Consider the following 17,087-nt stretch of genomic DNA (forward strand, 5'->3'; position numbering starts at 1 on the left):
TATTAATCATAAAATGAATTAATTAATATCAATATGTGTTATGATTGAATCATGTTATGGAAATAATAACCTACCTGTTGGAAACACATATAATTTAATTAGGACATTTAGATGAACTTAACTTACATTATCTGACAGTTTCAGCTTATAAACCTGGAATAGATTAACATTTCTCATTTCTCATGCTTAATTGTAATAAGTGTCTTGTTTGAAATTATGTATTAGTGGAAGAGGTTTGTGTTCAGCGGTTTGTTGAAGGTTGAGAAGGAGTTCAGTGTTTTATCTATAATGCTGTATATAAACTGAGACAGTCTCGTATACTGAATTTAGCATTTGAGTTATAAATGAGGATGATATCAGCTGATTGTATGCAGAGTTTTCCAGCAGGAGATTCCTGCCAGTCCTGTTCCCTCTAAGTTAATTGAGTCAGACTACTGAAACTATCAGACCCCATTTACACCTGGTATTAAAATGTAATCTGTATCCATATAAGTTATCCGGATAATAAAAAAACGCATGTTAATGCAAGGTGTAAATACGTTGTGATCGGATTGTGATCGGATCTGCCTGACCACATCTGGAGGTAGTCTGGCTCGCATTGTGTTCGGATCTTTACTAGGTGTAAACGCAATCCGTACGACGTGATGGCATTCGTACCTGCCAAACGTCATCCTCTGCCCGCGAAAACCACACCCCTCAGAAGTAACGTTAAGCTAAACATCCACAGAGACCGGTTCACTGTCGTAGCATTCACAGTAGCCGCAAAAACAACAGCTGCAAACAGGGCCTGTCGTCTTTTCTGTTTGCTCCTAATAGAAAAACGTTGAAAATGACCCCTACCGCGACAGAGAAAAAGTAGAAACAGGCGGTACAGTAATAGCATCTCTAACGATCCTACACCTGCCATGTTGACAAACTACAGCTGATTTCCCGCCACCTCAGTGCTCAAGCGCAGGTGTCACTCTGGAGGACAGAGATCCGAACTCAATGTGGATAACGAGAACGCATTAAAAATACAAGGTGTAAACGCAAAGGTAAGATCAGAACACTTATTATCCGGATAACTTTTCTGGATACAGATCGCATTTTAATAGCAGGTGTAAATGGGGCTTCAGTCTTTGCTAATGAGATCAGGGCTGGGGAATTTCCGGTAACAGGCTGACTTCTGTACTTTATTTACATGCTTTGTTCAGATTGTCTCTACCTCTATGTAATCCCTCCCCCTTGAAAGGTATATAAACTACAATGTATACTGCCTTAGTGAGATTTGGACGACTACAGCATTGCAACAGCAAAGTCCTCAATAAAGAGTAACTTCTGCTTGAAAGATATCCCAACGTCTCCTGGTCTCTGAAGAAAAAGTTTCCAACAATAGCGTGTTCAGTCTATACATGGTCAAACAGCATCAGTCCACAATGATGTTACGGTTCCTCAAACTCACCGCTAGAGGTCATCACAGATTTACAACATAATATTTACTCTTGACACTACTCAGATATCTAAATACAACTTGAAGAAAATAGGCTATATAAACCATAAACAAGAGTCAATAATGAGAATAATGCGATTAAACAAAAAGCAATATAAAACAAATGATACAGGAATATTACATAAAACGTGCGAAAAAAAGCACTGTCTCTACCCCATGTTTTTGAGAGAACAAAATCGTCACATCCTGGAATCTGGCGTAAAGTATCAATAATAAAAATGAAAGTTGAGGAAACTGGCGAAGCCACTGTGGATCTTTCTCCTACATAATAAATTATGTACAGTAGCCTACTTGTGACTCATTATATTTCATTCCTCAAACAGTGTGGTTTATTTTTACATCAAATTAAAAATATTTTTTTTATAAACTTGATCAATCAATTTGCACCTACAAATTAGCTCTTGTTGGTTTTATTGAAAACTGTATTTTAATTAAAACTCCACGTTATGTCAGAACTTTTATGATGGGCCTATCTGTTTCTTGACTCCTCTTGTTGTCTTGATGTCATAGAGCAGAACAGTGACAGTAGCCACGCCCACCAGAGCAGAGACGACCAATCGGATCACAGCTTCAGTAGAACCACAGCAATGAACATGGACTTCTGAGAGAGAGAAAAAACAATGATAAAATAGAATTTAAAAAAAGATACAGATTATGTCATTGTGACGAAAATCTAATTTTGCCAAACAGAAGAATATTGTGCTTATTTTTTGGTGTGTGGGGGGTTGCGCTGTGTTACCTGCACATGTGTGGCAGAGTGTGTTGATGTCCAGATGTGTGGTCTGGTTGCTGATGGGATTGTTCAGCACACAGCTGTAGGGGTTTTTATCCTGATATTCCACCTCCAGAGGTAGAGAGAGACTGATGCTGAGATCACACACACTGATGCTGGACAATACACTCATTCCTGCGTACCAGGAGAGAGTCGCATCACTCACATTCATCACTGATGAACACACCAATGAACATGATGATGATGATAAAGAACAGTGTGAAGAGTTACTGATGATGACAGGAACAGGCAGACGAGCTGGAAAACATGAGAGAATAAAGAGAAACGTGGATTATAACAATAAATAACAACAGATTGTCGTCTGTTAAATCATGAAGTGACAAATAAACCTCTCAACTCACCATAGACAGAAACGTTAAATGTTTTTGATATCAGTTTCACTCCCCTAATAAGTAGTTGATAAACTCCAGCATGTTCAGTTGTGGGGTTTGTGATGGTCAGAGATCCAGTTTGATCGTCCAGCTTCAGTCTGTCTCTGAATCTCCCATCAAGAACATCATCATATGTGGAGAAGATTCGGTTCTCTCTGCTGATTTCAGCTATCAGAGTGTTTTCAGCTCCAAATTTCCACAGTATGTCATCGTTTTCACGTATTTTGGTAACATCAGTCTGAAAAGTGGCTGAATATCCCTCCATCACTGACACTGACTCACCGAACACACCTGAAGAACATTAAGGCTCTTGTTGGTTTACAAAGTCTAAAATCAGTTGTAATTTGTAATGTTTGGATGTGAACCAACATCCATGACTTTTGTTGTTGTTCATGATTACTGCAATTTTCTGCAAATTTGTTGTTAGAGATTTCCATTTGTATGTCATACCATCTGCTAAATAAATAAATATTTATGTAACAATCTTTAAAGTTAAGATATTCTGAGAAAAATGCACTATTCTTAACAAGCTTTAAAATTAAGTTTGAGAAATTGAAATTCACTATAATAAGTTTCATTATATTCCTGTGAGACCCTGTGCACCAAAACGAAGACCACAAACACAGACCTGAATCTGTAACATTGACATTAAGCCATAAAAATGCTGTTATAACTTACCAATCAGACGCCACCAGCACAAACAGAACAAAACACACTTGTGAGACATTTTCTTTAACGGTTCAGAGAATAGTCTGACCTAAAAAGACTATCCGCTGATTTAAACAAACCCAGAATATCTGGCGTGTGATTCCTCCCCGTCAGAGTTTGAAGACCCTCCTAGTTCACACACACAAACACACACACACTGATGTTATAGTTCTGTATGGCAAAACGTAAAAAAAAAAAAAAGTTAAAACAATTTCTCATTGCCAGTCTTGTTGAGGTTAGACTCTAGCAGCTCATCTTTCAGTCAAACTGAAACCTGTTGAGGTCGCTTTTCTACGGAAATGTGATTTGATCTGACAAATAGTTTGTATGTGGCCATTGAATAGATGTGTGTTGTAATTCGTAGGTGGAGAGCTTCTTCCTGTCCTGCTTTTGTTAACCTCACTCTCTGACTTCCTCTCAAGACAAAACTGCTTTACCTTGAAATAAAGTACCAAAGCTGATAATCTCTCAAATGAACCTATAACACTCTGAACAGAAAAATGACCATTTACCCTTTAATCTACAGACATTAAACCTTGATGAGAAACTTTGAAAAAAGCACATTGCTGCGGTACACTGGCGAGGATACTAGATTATTAAAAAATTAATAATAAAAAGGAACTTCTGGTTTGTAGAATGAATATATATATATATATATATATATTCATTCTACAAACCAGAAGTTCCTTTTTGATGAACGCTGGAGCCGAGTCTGCGCAGTGATGAACGCTGGACCCGAGTCTGCGCAGTGATGAACGCTGGACACGAGTCTGCGCAGTGATGAACGCTGGACCCGAGTCTGCGCAGTGATGAACGCTGGACCCGAGTCTGCGCAGTGATGAACGCTGGACCCGAGTCTGCGCAGTGATGAACGCTGGAGCCGAGTCTGCGCAGTGATGAACGCTGGAGCCGAGTCTGCGCAGTGATGAACGCTGGACCCGAGTCTGCGCAGTGATGAACGCTGGAGCCGAGTCTGCGCAGTGATGAACGCTGGAGCCGAGTCTGCGCAGTGATGAACGCTGGACACGAGTCTGCGCAGTGATGAACGCTGGACCCGAGTCTGCGCAGTGATGAACGCTGGACCCGAGTCTGCGCAGTGATGAACGCTGGACCCGAGTCTGCGCAGTGATGAACGCTGGACCCGAGTCTGCGCAGTGATGAACGCTGGAGCCGAGTCTGCGCAGTGATGAACGCTGGAGCCGAGTCTGCGCAGTGATGAACGCTGGACCCGAGTCTGCGCAGTGATGAACGCTGGAGCCGAGTCTGCGCAGTGATGAACGCTGGAGCCGAGTCTGCGCAGTGATGAACGCTGGACCTGAGTCTGCGCAGTGATGAACGCTGGACCCGAGTCTGCGCAGTGATGAACGCTGGAGCCGAGTCTGCGCAGTGATGAACGCTGGAGCTGAGTCTGCGCAGTGATGAACGCTGGAGCCGAGTCTGCGCAGTGATGAACGCTGGAGCCGAGTCTGCGCAGTGATGAACGCTGGACCCGAGTCTGCGCAGTGATGAACGCTGGACCCGAGTCTGCGCAGTGATGAACGCTGGACCCGAGTCTGCGCAGTGATGAACGCTGGACCCGAGTCTGCGCAGTGATGAACGCTGGACCCGAGTCTGCGCAGTGATGAACGCTGGACCCGAGTCTGCGCAGTGATGAACGCTGGACCCGAGTCTGCGCAGTGATGAACGCTGGACCCGAGTCTGCGCAATGATGAACGCTGGACCCGAGTCTGCGCAGTGATGAACGCTGGAGCCGAGTCTGCGCAGTGATGAACGCTGGACCCGAGTCTGCGCAGTGATGAACGCTGGACCCGAGTCTGCGCAGTGATGAACGCTGGACCCGAGTCTGCGCAGTGATGAACGCTGGAGCTGAGTCTGCGCAGTGATGAACGCTGGACCTGAGTCTGCGCAGTAATGAACGCTGGACCCGAGTCTGCGCAGTGATGAACGCTGGACCCGAGTCTGCGCAGTGATGAACGCTGGACCCGAGTCTGCGCAGTGATGAACGCTGGACCTGAGTCTGCGCAGTGATGAACGCTGGACCCGAGTCTGCGCAGTGATGAACGCTGGAACCGAGTCTGTGCAGTGATGAACGCTGGAGCCGAGTCTGCGCAGTGATGAACGCTGGAGCTGAGTCTGCGCAGTGATGAACGCTGGAGCCGAGTCTGCGCAGTGATGAACGCTGGAGCTGAGTCTGCGCAGTGATGAACGCTGGACCCGAGTCTGCGCAGTGATGAACGCTGGAGCCGAGTCTGCGCATTGATGAACGCTGGACCTGAGTCTGCGCAGTGATGAACGCTGGACCCGAGTCTGCGCAGTGATGAATGCTGGACCCGAGTCTGCGCATTGATGAACGCTGGACCCGAGTCTGCGCAGTGATGAACGCTGGACCCGAGTCTGCGCAGTGATGAACGCTGGACCCGAGTCTGCGCAGTGATGAACGCTGGACCTGAGTCTGCGCAGTGATGAACGCTGGACCCAAGTCTGCGCAGTGATGAACGCTGGACCCGAGTCTGCGCAGTGATGAACGCTGGACCCGAGTCTGCGCAGTGATGAACGCTGGACCCGAGTCTGCGCAGTGATGAACGCTGGACCTGAGTCTGGACCCGAGTCTGCGCAGTGATGAACGCTGGACCCGAGTCTGCGCAGTGATGAACGCTGGAGCCGAGTCTGCGCAGTGATGAACGCTGGACCCGAGTCTGCGCATTGATGAACCTGCGCAGTGATGAACGCTGGACCCGAGTCTGCGCAGTGATGAACGCTGGAGCCGAGTCTGCGCAGTGATGAACGCTGGACCCGAGTCTGCGCAGTGATGAACGCTGGAGCCGAGTCTGCGCAGTGATGAACGCTGGACCTGAGTCTGCGCAGTGATGAACGCTGGACCCGAGTCTGCGCAGTGATGAACGCTGGAGCCGAGTCTGCGCAGTGATGAACGCTGGAGCCGAGTCTGCGCAGTGATGAACGCTGGACCCAAGTCTGCGCAGTGATGAACGCTGGACCCGAGTCTGCGCAGTGATGAACGCTGGACCCGAGTCTGCGCAGTGATGAACGCTGGACCCGAGTCTGCGCAGTGATGAACGCTGGACCCGAGTCTGCGCAGTGATGAACGCTGGAGCCGAGTCTGCGCAGTGATGAACGCTGGACCCGAGTCTGCGCATTGATGAACCTGCGCAGTGATGAACGCTGGACCCGAGTCTGCGCAGTGATGAACGCTGGACCCGAGTCTGCGCAGTGATGAACGCTGGAGCCGAGTCTGCGCAGTGATGAACGCTGGACCCGAGTCTGCGCAGTGATGAACGCTGGACCCGAGTCTGCGCAGTGATGAACGCTGGAGCCGAGTCTGCGCAGTGATGAACGCTGGACCTGAGTCTGCGCAGTGATGAACGCTGGACCCGAGTCTGCGCAGTGATGAACGCTGGAGCCGAGTCTGCGCAGTGATGAACGCTGGAGCCGAGTCTGCGCAGTGATGAACGCTGGACCCAAGTCTGCGCAGTGATGAACGCTGGACCCGAGTCTGCGCAGTGAACGCTGGAGCCGAGTCTGCGCAGTGATGAACGCTGGAGCTGAGTCTGCGCAGTGATGAACGCTGGACCCGAGTCTGCGCAGTGATGAACGCTGGACCTGAGTCTGCGCAGTGATGAACGCTGGAGCCGAGTCTGCGCAGTGATGAACGCTGGAGCCGAGTCTGCGCAGTGATGAACGCTGGACCCGAGTCTGCGCAGTGATGAACGCTGGACCCGAGTCTGCGCAGTGATGAACGCTGGACCTGAGTCTGCGCAGTGATGAACGCTGGACCCGAGTCTGCGCAGTGATGAACGCTGGACCCGAGTCTGCGCAGTGATGAACGCTGGACCCGAGTCTGCGCAGTGATGAACGCTGGACCTGAGTCTGCGCAGTGATGAACGCTGGACCCGAGTCTGCGCAGTGATGAACGCTGGAACCGAGTCTGCGCAGTGATGAACGCTGGAGCCGAGTCTGCGCAGTGATGAACGCTGGAGCTGAGTCTGCGCAGTGATGAACACTGGAGCCGAGTCTGCGCAGTGATGAACGCTGGAGCGGAGTCTGCGCAGTGATGAACGCTGGACCCGAGTCTGCGCAGTGATGAACGCTGGAGCCGAGTCTGCGCATTGATGAACGCTGGACCTGAGTCTGCGCAGTGATGAACGCTGGACCCGAGTCTGCGCAGTGATGAATGCTGGACCCGAGTCTGCGCAGTGATGAACGCTGGACCCGAGTCTGCGCAGTGATGAACGCTGGACCCGAGTCTGCGCAGTGATGAACGCTGGACCCGAGTCTGCGCAGTGATGAACGCTGGACCCGAGTCTGCGCAGTGATGAACGCTGGAGCTGAGTCTGCGCAGTGATGAACACTGGAGCCGAGTCTGCGCAGTGATGAACGCTGGACCTGAGTCTGCGCAGTGATGAACGCTGGACCCGAGTCTGCGCAGTGATGAACGCTGGAGCCGAGTCTGCGCAGTGATGAACGCTGGAGCCGAGTCTGCGCAGTGATGAACGCTGGACCCAAGTCTGCGCAGTGATGAACGCTGGACCCGAGTCTGCGCAGTGATGAACGCTGGAGCCGAGTCTGCGCAGTGATGAACGCTGGAGCTGAGTCTGCGCAGTGATGAACGCTGGACCTGAGTCTGCGCAGTGATGAACGCTGGACCTGAGTCTGCGCAGTGATGAACGCTGGAGCCGAGTCTGCGCAGTGATGAACGCTGGAGCCGAGTCTGCGCAGTGATGAACGCTGGAGCCGAGTCTGCGCAGTGATGAACGCTGGACCCGAGTCTGCGCAGTGATGAACGCTGGAGCTGAGTCTGCGCAGTGATGAACGCTGGACCTGAGTCTGCGCAGTGATGAACGCTGGACCCGAGTCTGCGCAGTGATGAACGCTGGACCCGAGTCTGCGCAGTGATGAACGCTGGACCCGAGTCTGCGCAGTGATGAACGCTGGACCTGAGTCTGCGCAGTGATGAAGGCTGGACCCGAGTCTGCGCAGTGATGAACGCTGGAACCGAGTCTGCGCAGTGATGAACGCTGGAGCCGAGTCTGCGCAGTGATGAACGCTGGAGCTGAGTCTGCGCAGTGATGAACACTGGACCCGAGTCTGCGCAGTGATGAACGCTGGAGCTGAGTCTGCGCAGTGATGAACGCTGGACCCGAGTCTGCGCAGTGATGAACGCTGGAGCCGAGTCTGCGCATTGATGAACGCTGGACCCGAGTCTGCGCATTGATGAACGCTGGACCCGAGTCTGCGCAGTGATGAACGCTGGACCCGAGTCTGCGCAGTGATGAACGCTGGACCCGAGTCTGCGCAGTGATGAACGCTGGACCTGAGTCTGCGCAGTGATGAACGCTGGACCCGAGTCTGCGCATTGATGAACCTGCGCAGTGATGAACGCTGGACCCGAGTCTGCGCAGTGATGAACGCTGGACCCGAGTCTGCGCAGTGATGAACGCTGGAGCCGAGTCTGCGCAGTGATGAACGCTGGACCCGAGTCTGCGCAGTGATGAACGCTGGACCCGAGTCTGCGCAGTGATGAACGCTGGAGCCGAGTCTGCGCAGTGATGAACGCTGGACCTGAGTCTACGCAGTGATGAACGCTGGACCCGAGTCTGCGCAGTGATGAACGCTGGAGCCGAGTCTGCGCAGTGATGAACGCTGGAGCCGAGTCTGCGCAGTGATGAACGCTGGACCCGAGTCTGCGCAGTGATGAACGCTGGACCCGAGTCTGCGCAGTGATGAACGCTGGAGCCGAGTCTGCGCAGTGATGAACGCTGGAGCTGAGTCTGCGCAGTGATGAACGCTGGACCCGAGTCTGCGCAGTGATGAACGCTGGACCTGAGTCTGCGCAGTGATGAACGCTGGAGCCGAGTCTGCGCAGTGATGAACGCTGGAGCCGAGTCTGCGCAGTGATGAACGCTGGACCCGAGTCTGCGCAGTGATGAACGCTGGACCCGAGTCTGCGCAGTGATGAACGCTGGATCCGAGTCTGCGCAGTGATGAACGCTGGAGCCGAGTCTGCGCAGTGATGAACGCTGGACCCGAGTCTGCGCAGTGATGAACGCTGGAGCCGAGTCTGCGCAGTGATGAACGCTGGACCCGAGTCTGCGCAGTGATGAACGCTGGAGCCGAGTCTGCGCAGTGATGAACGCTGGACCCGAGTCTGCGCAGTGATGAACGCTGGAGCCGAGTCTGCGCAGTGATGAACGCTGGAGCCGAGTCTGCGCAGTGATGAACGCTGGACCCGAGTCTGCGCAGTGATGAACGCTGGAGCCGAGTCTGCGCAGTGATGAACGCTGGACCTGAGTCTGCGCAGTGATGAACGCTGGACCCGAGTCTGCGCAGTGATGAACGCTGGACCCGAGTCTGCGCAGTGATGAACGCTGGACCCGAGTCTGCGCAGTGATGAACGCTGGACCCGAGTCTGCGCAGTGATGAACGCTGGACCTGAGTCTGGACCCGAGTCTGCGCAGTGATGAACGCTGGACCTGAGTCTGCGCAGTGATGAACGCTGGACCTGAGTCTGCGCAGTGATGAACGCTGGAGCCGAGTCTGCGCAGTGATGAACGCTGGAGCCGAGTCTGCGCAGTGATGAACGCTGGACCCGAGTCTGCGCAGTGATGAACGCTGGAGCCGAGTCTGCGCAGTGATGAACTGGACCTGAGTCTGCGCAGTGATGAACGCTGGAGTCTCGCTTTCGATTTCAAAATAACGGCTGCGTGAAATAAGCGTATAGAGGCTATTACATTACTAACTTAGTCTAACATGATAATTCATACATGCATCACAGTATGTCCGGATTTTGATTCGTAAACAGTTGGACGTTTTACATAATGTTATATTAATTTGAAACACAAACAAACAGATCCAACTCTGAAATTGCAGTTTATTATTGAGTCAACAAGGAATTACAAACAATGCGAAATCTACGTTAATTACAATGTTTTTTTACAGAACTCGGCATAACAGATAGCGGTTTTTTGCCACCTGGATGCGCGCGCATCCGGTATTGTTTGTATACGAGAAACCCGTGTATATGTGAATCCGTGACCAGGGGGCTGTTCCATAAACCAAGATTAGAGTATAAGCCAGGCTTATTTCGGTTAGTCAGGCTTATTTTTGGTAGATTCGGTTTCATAAATCAAACTTAAAAAAGTTCAAACTCAGTTACCCTAGCAACTTATGCTGGGAAACTAGCCTGGTCCAGGGCAGGCTAACTGTCAGGCTAAGCCTCAGTTGTTACACAGATCCTCAACACTGACCGACAAGAACACAATGATATTACCACTGACAGTCTCTAATACCATTATTGGACTTTATAAATACGCAGTATACAGAAAATCAACTTAAATAAGGCTACAATATAGACACATATATAAGGCGTTTTAAAGTTGTCCGTTTAGGACATGTCATTTTTGTAATAAAGACATTTTAATTAAGGAATGCCTCGGTTATCAGAGAATTCTTTTTTCTACACTGTCTCATATATATATATATATTATATATATATATATATATATATATATATATATATATATATATATATATATATATATATATATTATGTACTTTATTATGTCTTTCAATTCAAACACATTTAACACAATTATACAAATGGACAGTTCCTTTAAAGACATTATTTTCCCCCAATAAATATTCCTTATTTTTCCTTCTACTTTTTTTTCTTTTGTGATAATACCAACACATACATATAAATAAAACAATAAATAAATATTAATAAAAATATAACATTCACATATATCAAACTCGTATAATGAATGACACATAATTCCTAATAGTTATTCAAGTAATATTATTTAAATATCAAATATTCAATATTAAATAAGTAGATAAATAAAATTACAAATAACTAGAAATAAAAGGGAAGGTTACATAAAAATGTAGTAAATGTAGGCCAATATATATTCCTTTATTTTATGGAATATTCTTTGATTTTAGAGTTGCACATATCTTTTCAAAATGTATACATTTGTTCTTAATTTAATGTTATCCTCTCCATAATGTATTTTAGAAACTAAATCTAACCACTCATTTAAAACTGGGGATTCTTGCTTTCTCAAAAAAAAATCATTGCATTAAAAGCTGCAATTCTAAATAAGTATAGGCCTATATCTTTATTAGCATAGGTCCTATACCCAAAACTATATTTTGTATCTTTATATATTTAGTTTCTTAAAAAAAATCTTCCCTGAATTAGGTTACTTCTGTTCAATTTTTTTATTTAGGCCTATTAGAATTATAAAATGAGTGTAATGAGCTAGAAGTTCACTGCAACTTATCCAACATCCTAAAGAGAAATTATTATAATTAGAAGATATTTCTAGTGTTCTAAAATATCGCATTTTAATTTTCCAAGCAAAATGTATATTTTTTAATCAGAATTATTGCGCTCCTATTTGGCGCGCATGCGCGCAGCAGCGCTCGTTCAATATGAAGATTAGCAGCAAAATGGATACATTTCCCACTCTTGTATTTTTTAATGCTTTATTTCCAAACTAATAGCACGTACAAGGGTAACTTTCATATTACATCAGAAGAGCACATGCTTAACAATAGCCTACAGTAGAAAGTTCAGAAAAGGGAAAAAAAGAACAGAGAGTATAGGCTATATAGCCATTGTTGAATAAGCATAAATACATACTTTTTATATGAAAATGTTAAATGAAGATAAACATATTGCAGTTGTTTTAATTGCTTTGTTATTTTTAGATTTTGACATCACATCTATGCACATTTTAATCTGCTTGTTAAGCACTGTCAAATTCGGTTAGATGCCACACTTGTATGTCACGGACTTCCGAAGCTTTAATCACGTGCTCTTTCTGCTCTGCGGTGATTTGTTAGATATGGTGGAGAAAACAAGTCTGACCACCAGATGTCGCTAATGTACTGTGTATTAAAAGCTTCGGGCAATGAACCTTTATCGCCACAATTTGATGAAAGCCTCACATGCTTCAGAAAGCCTCGGTTTCCCATCATAAAGCGCTGCACAGACTTATCGGTTTAATACCGCAAGAGCAATTAAAGAGCTGATGGCACCATATCTTCAGCATATGATACACCTGTGCATCCCTGCTCTCAAGGTGGATGTCTTTGATTGGTTCACCACTCACCACATGGAGGAGGAGGAGGAGGAGGAGGAGGAGGAGGAGGATGAGCGAAGAGGGAACGAGGTAGCGTCGAGATAATCGCCTCGACATTCACCGGAGGGAATATGGTGAAAAATATGTCTTTGGTTTTTGTGTTCGCATTCCTCGTGCATGGTAAGACGCTTATTTTAATTTTATTATTATTATATTCTTTACATTTCATCTTCCTGTCAACAATGAAAACCAAGATGACTAAGTCATTTGACACGTTTTACCTGCTAGACTAGAGAACACTTAGGTAAAGTTGGTTTTATATTAGCATATTCACACATTCGCGGACTTCCGCGTTCAATAACTCGTGAACTAAACGTTGTTGCTACACACAACACCTATCACATATAACTACAGATAAAACACCAGAAGCTACAACATAAATTTCCTCAAAACGATCTTTCCTTCGCACTGGACAAAATACACTATGCGCAGGCTGCTAAGAAGGGACCATCTGCAAAGTGCAAACCCGAAGGAAAGCTCGTTTTGAGGAGATTAAAATATTAAAACAATGTTATTTGTCATGTTCCAAAGGTTTTAGTATGTTCCTACTGACCAGACGGACTTACTACAGGTGGAATTTTGACAGTACCTCCCGTTCAGTATACAAATATTAATAAAAAAAATTACAGTAATTCCCCTAAAGTATTTGTTCCTGTTCCAAAGGCTGTAGTGCTTTCCTAGTGATCAGACTGACTTACTACAGGTGAAATTTTGACAATAACTCCCTTACTGTACAATTATCAAATATATTTATGTAATAAACATTATTACATGTGTTTATTACATATGTTTATGTAATAAACTTTAATTCACCTGTAGTGTTTTTTTATATTTATATTCCAAAGGCTGTAGTGTGATCAGACTGACTTACTTCCGGTGAAATTTTGACAATAACTCCCTTACTGTACGTACAATAAACTAATAAGTTCAAGAAAAAATTACTGTAATTCCCCTAAAGCATTTTTTCCTGTTTCAAAGGCTGTAGTCCTTTCCTAGTTATCAGACTGACTTACTACAGGTGAAATTTTGACAATAACTCCCTTACTGTACGTACAATAAACTAATAAGTTCAAGAAAACATTACAGTAATACCCCTAAAGTATTTTTTTCCTGTTCCAAAGGCTGTAGTGCTTTCCTAGTGATCAGACTGACTTACTACAGGTGAAATTTTGACAATAACTCCCTTACTGTATGTACAATAAACTAATAAGTTGAAGAAAAAATTACTGTAATTCCCCTAAAGCATTTTTTCCTGTTTCAAAGGCTGTAGTCCTTTCCTAGTGATCAGACTGACTTACTACAGGTGAAATTTTGACAATAACTCCCTTACTGTACGTACAATAAACTAATACGTTCAAGAAAAAATTACAGTAATACCCCTAAAGTATTTTTTCCTGTTCCAAAGGCTGTAGTGCTTTCCTAGTGATCAGACTGACTTACTACAGGTGAAATTTTGACAATAACTCCCTTACTGTACGTACAATAAACTAATAAGTTGAAGAAAAAATTACTGTAATTCCCCTAAAGTATTTTTTCCTGTTTCAAATGCTGTAGTCCTTTCCTAGTGATCAGACTGACTTACTACAGGTGAAATTTTGACAATAACTCCCTTACTGTACGTACAATAAACTAATAAGTTGAAGAAAAAATTACTGTAATTCCCCTAAAGCATTTTTTCCTGTTTCAAAGGCTGTAGTGCTTTCCTAGTGATCAGACTGACTTACTACAGGTGACATTTTGACAATAACTCCCTTACTGTACGTACAATAAACTAATAAGTTCAAGAAAAAATTACTGTAATTCCCCTAAAGTATTATTTTTGTGTTTCAAAGGCTGTAGTGCTTTCCTAGTGACCTGACTGACTTACTACAGGTGAAATTTTGACAATAACTCCCATACTGTACGTGCTATTGTCAAATATGTTTATGAAAAATTAACTGTAAATGACTGTAACTATTTTTCCACGTTCCAAATGTTGTAGTACTTTCCTAATGACCAGTGTGACTTACTACAGGTGACATTTTGACAATATCTCCCTCACTGTATGTGTACTATTGTCAATTATGTTTATGAAAAAATTACTGTAAATCACCGTAAGTATTTTTTGATGTTTCAAATGGTGTAGTACTCTCCTAGGGACCAGACTGACTTAGTTCAGGTGAAACTTTGACAATAACTCCCTTACTGTATATACTATTATCAAATAGGTTTATGAAAAATTACTGTAATTGACTAAGTATTTTTTTAGTGTTCCAAAGGGTGTAGTGCTTTCCTAGTGACCTGACTGACTTACTACAGGTGAAATTTTGACAATACCTATCATACTGTACATACAATTATCAAATGTTTATTTAAAAAAATACTCTAATTTCCCTAAATCATTATTTTCATGTTTCAAAGGGTGTAGTGCTTTCCTAGTGACCAGACTGACTTAATACACGTGGAATTTTGACAATACTTAATAATACTGTATTACATATTAATATAATACTGTAATTCACTAAAAGGGGTTTTGTTTGTTTAAGGTTGTAGTGAATGAACCTGTTCAGGTTGTTGCAGCAAATCTGACAGATAATGTACAGCAAGATCAAGAAGGCATTAAAGATACTGTACAGTGCAGAATTTTATGACCAACATGTAATTTTTGCTTCTTGTACAGCAGGAATAAAAGGGTCTGATTGCTCAAGTCCGAGTCCGGTATATTTTTTGTATGCAAGGTTATCCAAAATAATGGTTTGTTCAGAGGATGCTGTTGGCATCATCTTTTCTGACACTGACTCTCCTGTCAATCTGTGTGTAGTGTAGTTGTCCTTCATGTAGGCTTGGGCGGTATCCAAATTTTGATACCGTCAAACCTCCTCCCTATTTTACCGCGGTATACGGTATTACCGCGTGATAATTCAAAATTATGACATAAGGCTCAGAAGGCATCACCAAACTGTTGGTTTGAGCAGGGATGAGTCACAATTTTCGAATATTTGATTTTATTATAGAATATGGAATAGGTTGTGGGATTATTGTCTAAAAAAAATCCCCATGTTTTCCGTTCTGATGCGGTGGTGACACGTTCAACCAGAGGGTGGCGATGCCAATAATGCATCTAAAAGCTGTCAATCAACTCTCAGACAACAGGAGAAGATGCACATTGTCTCACACCAGAGCATGCGAGCGGAGTGGTAATATTTCCTCCAGAGCAGAGAGCGCATTTCTGAAGATCCCGCGCCGCGTGCTCAGTCCACTCAGCGTCGCGCGCTCAGAACGCCCGCAGTGACATGCTGGTTAGAAAACATGTGAAGTAGGGCTGCCCGTGCACGACTAAAGGTTTTTTTTTCTAGTTGACTAGTAGTAGTTGATTTAAGCCATTAGTCTAATCACATATTTATATTGATTAAATTACTTAAATATATATAGGAGAGAATGCTAAACCATAATGAGCGTTTTCGTAATATATTGCCTATTCTGCATCTCAAAGCACGCATAAAGCTTGCCACAAAGAACCGGCAAAAGTAATTATAATGCATGAAACATTTGAATTGTTTATTAATGAAAAACTTTCTATGTCAGTGGCTGCACAGATAAAGTTTACGATGCAGACTCTCATCTTCGCAGTAGTGAACGCGCATAGAGAGAAATGCACACTTCATATGAATTAGCCTACACAGAGAGCAGCCCATTTCTTTTAGTTTTTAATTGTTTTGTTTAAAAGTAGACATTTCAAGCTTACTATATATATACACTTCTCAGATATTTAAGGCATCTATCTTATACGCTGAGTTTCGTTTTTTTAGGAGACGCGCTCCAGTTCACGCGCCGGTGCCTCTGTGTCCGGTTTATATTGTCTAATAAATATGCTTTTATTTATTACTCCAGGCAATTCGTTGATTAAACATTGATTAAAATTAAGATACAATTTATACAAAACGAAATTCACTTTAAAGAAAGGCTTTCTACAAAACGAAAGCCTCTCACGGAGACTTCAGATGCCCCAACACCTGCGATGAGACAACTCGACGCCGGCGAAATGTTATGCCCTAAATTAATACATGATGATTAACTAACTATATTCTTCTATGTACATTTCTGAAATGCACTTTCTGTAAAGCTGCTTTGAAACAATATGTATTGTGAAAAGCGCTATACAAATAAATTTGAATTGAATTGAATTGAAAACAAAATGTAATAAGTGGTCAAAAATCATGTCTGACCCATTCCAAATGTTTTCCGATATTGGGCATCTTATCATCCTATCTTATTCATCTCATGCAGTTTCCTTTTCATATAATCAACATAGATGAAATAAAAAAATAACAACATTATATTATTAAACATAAATATGAAAAGAAATACGTTTTTTTTTTTTACTTATAGCCTATTTAAGTGTCACACCGCTCCGCTGTATAGCTGTGTAGCCTACATGCATGTGTGTGTGCATATGGTGGAGGGGTGCGATTTTCGAATAATAATCAAATAATACCAGGCGATCTTCAAATATTATTTTTGCTTGAAATGCCCATCCCTGCCAAACTGCAGAAGTCGTGTTCTTCTTCGAGACCAGGTCACTC

General features: G+C 44.4%; 1 protein-coding gene across 2 annotated transcripts in view; it reads right to left on the reverse strand.

Moving 5' to 3' along the window:
* Nucleotides 1–1,926: 1,926 nt before the first annotated feature.
* Nucleotides 1,927–17,087, reverse strand: part of LOC130073761 (uncharacterized) — a 253,608-nt gene continuing 238,447 nt past the window's right edge. Inside the window, exons 1-3 of one of the 2 annotated variants that reach the window (XM_056239343.1) lie at nucleotides 2,624–2,933; nucleotides 2,229–2,519; nucleotides 1,927–2,090 (exon numbers count right to left, since the gene is read on the reverse strand). In XM_056239343.1, the coding sequence (XP_056095318.1) occupies nucleotides 1,948–2,090; nucleotides 2,229–2,519; nucleotides 2,624–2,918 (729 nt within the window). In that variant the 5' untranslated portion in view covers nucleotides 2,919–2,933 and the 3' untranslated portion in view covers nucleotides 1,927–1,947. Of the gene's footprint in view, nucleotides 2,091–2,228; nucleotides 2,520–2,623; nucleotides 2,934–17,087 lie in introns of those variants that run through there. The other variant, XR_008804386.1, reaches the window with a different exon arrangement.

The sequence above is a fragment of the Rhinichthys klamathensis genome, unplaced genomic scaffold, assembly GCF_029890125.1.
Source record: "Rhinichthys klamathensis goyatoka isolate OS25496 unplaced genomic scaffold, OSU_Roscu_1.1 h1tg000558l_1, whole genome shotgun sequence".
In the NCBI taxonomy this organism is placed as follows: Eukaryota; Metazoa; Chordata; class Actinopteri; order Cypriniformes; family Leuciscidae; genus Rhinichthys; species Rhinichthys klamathensis.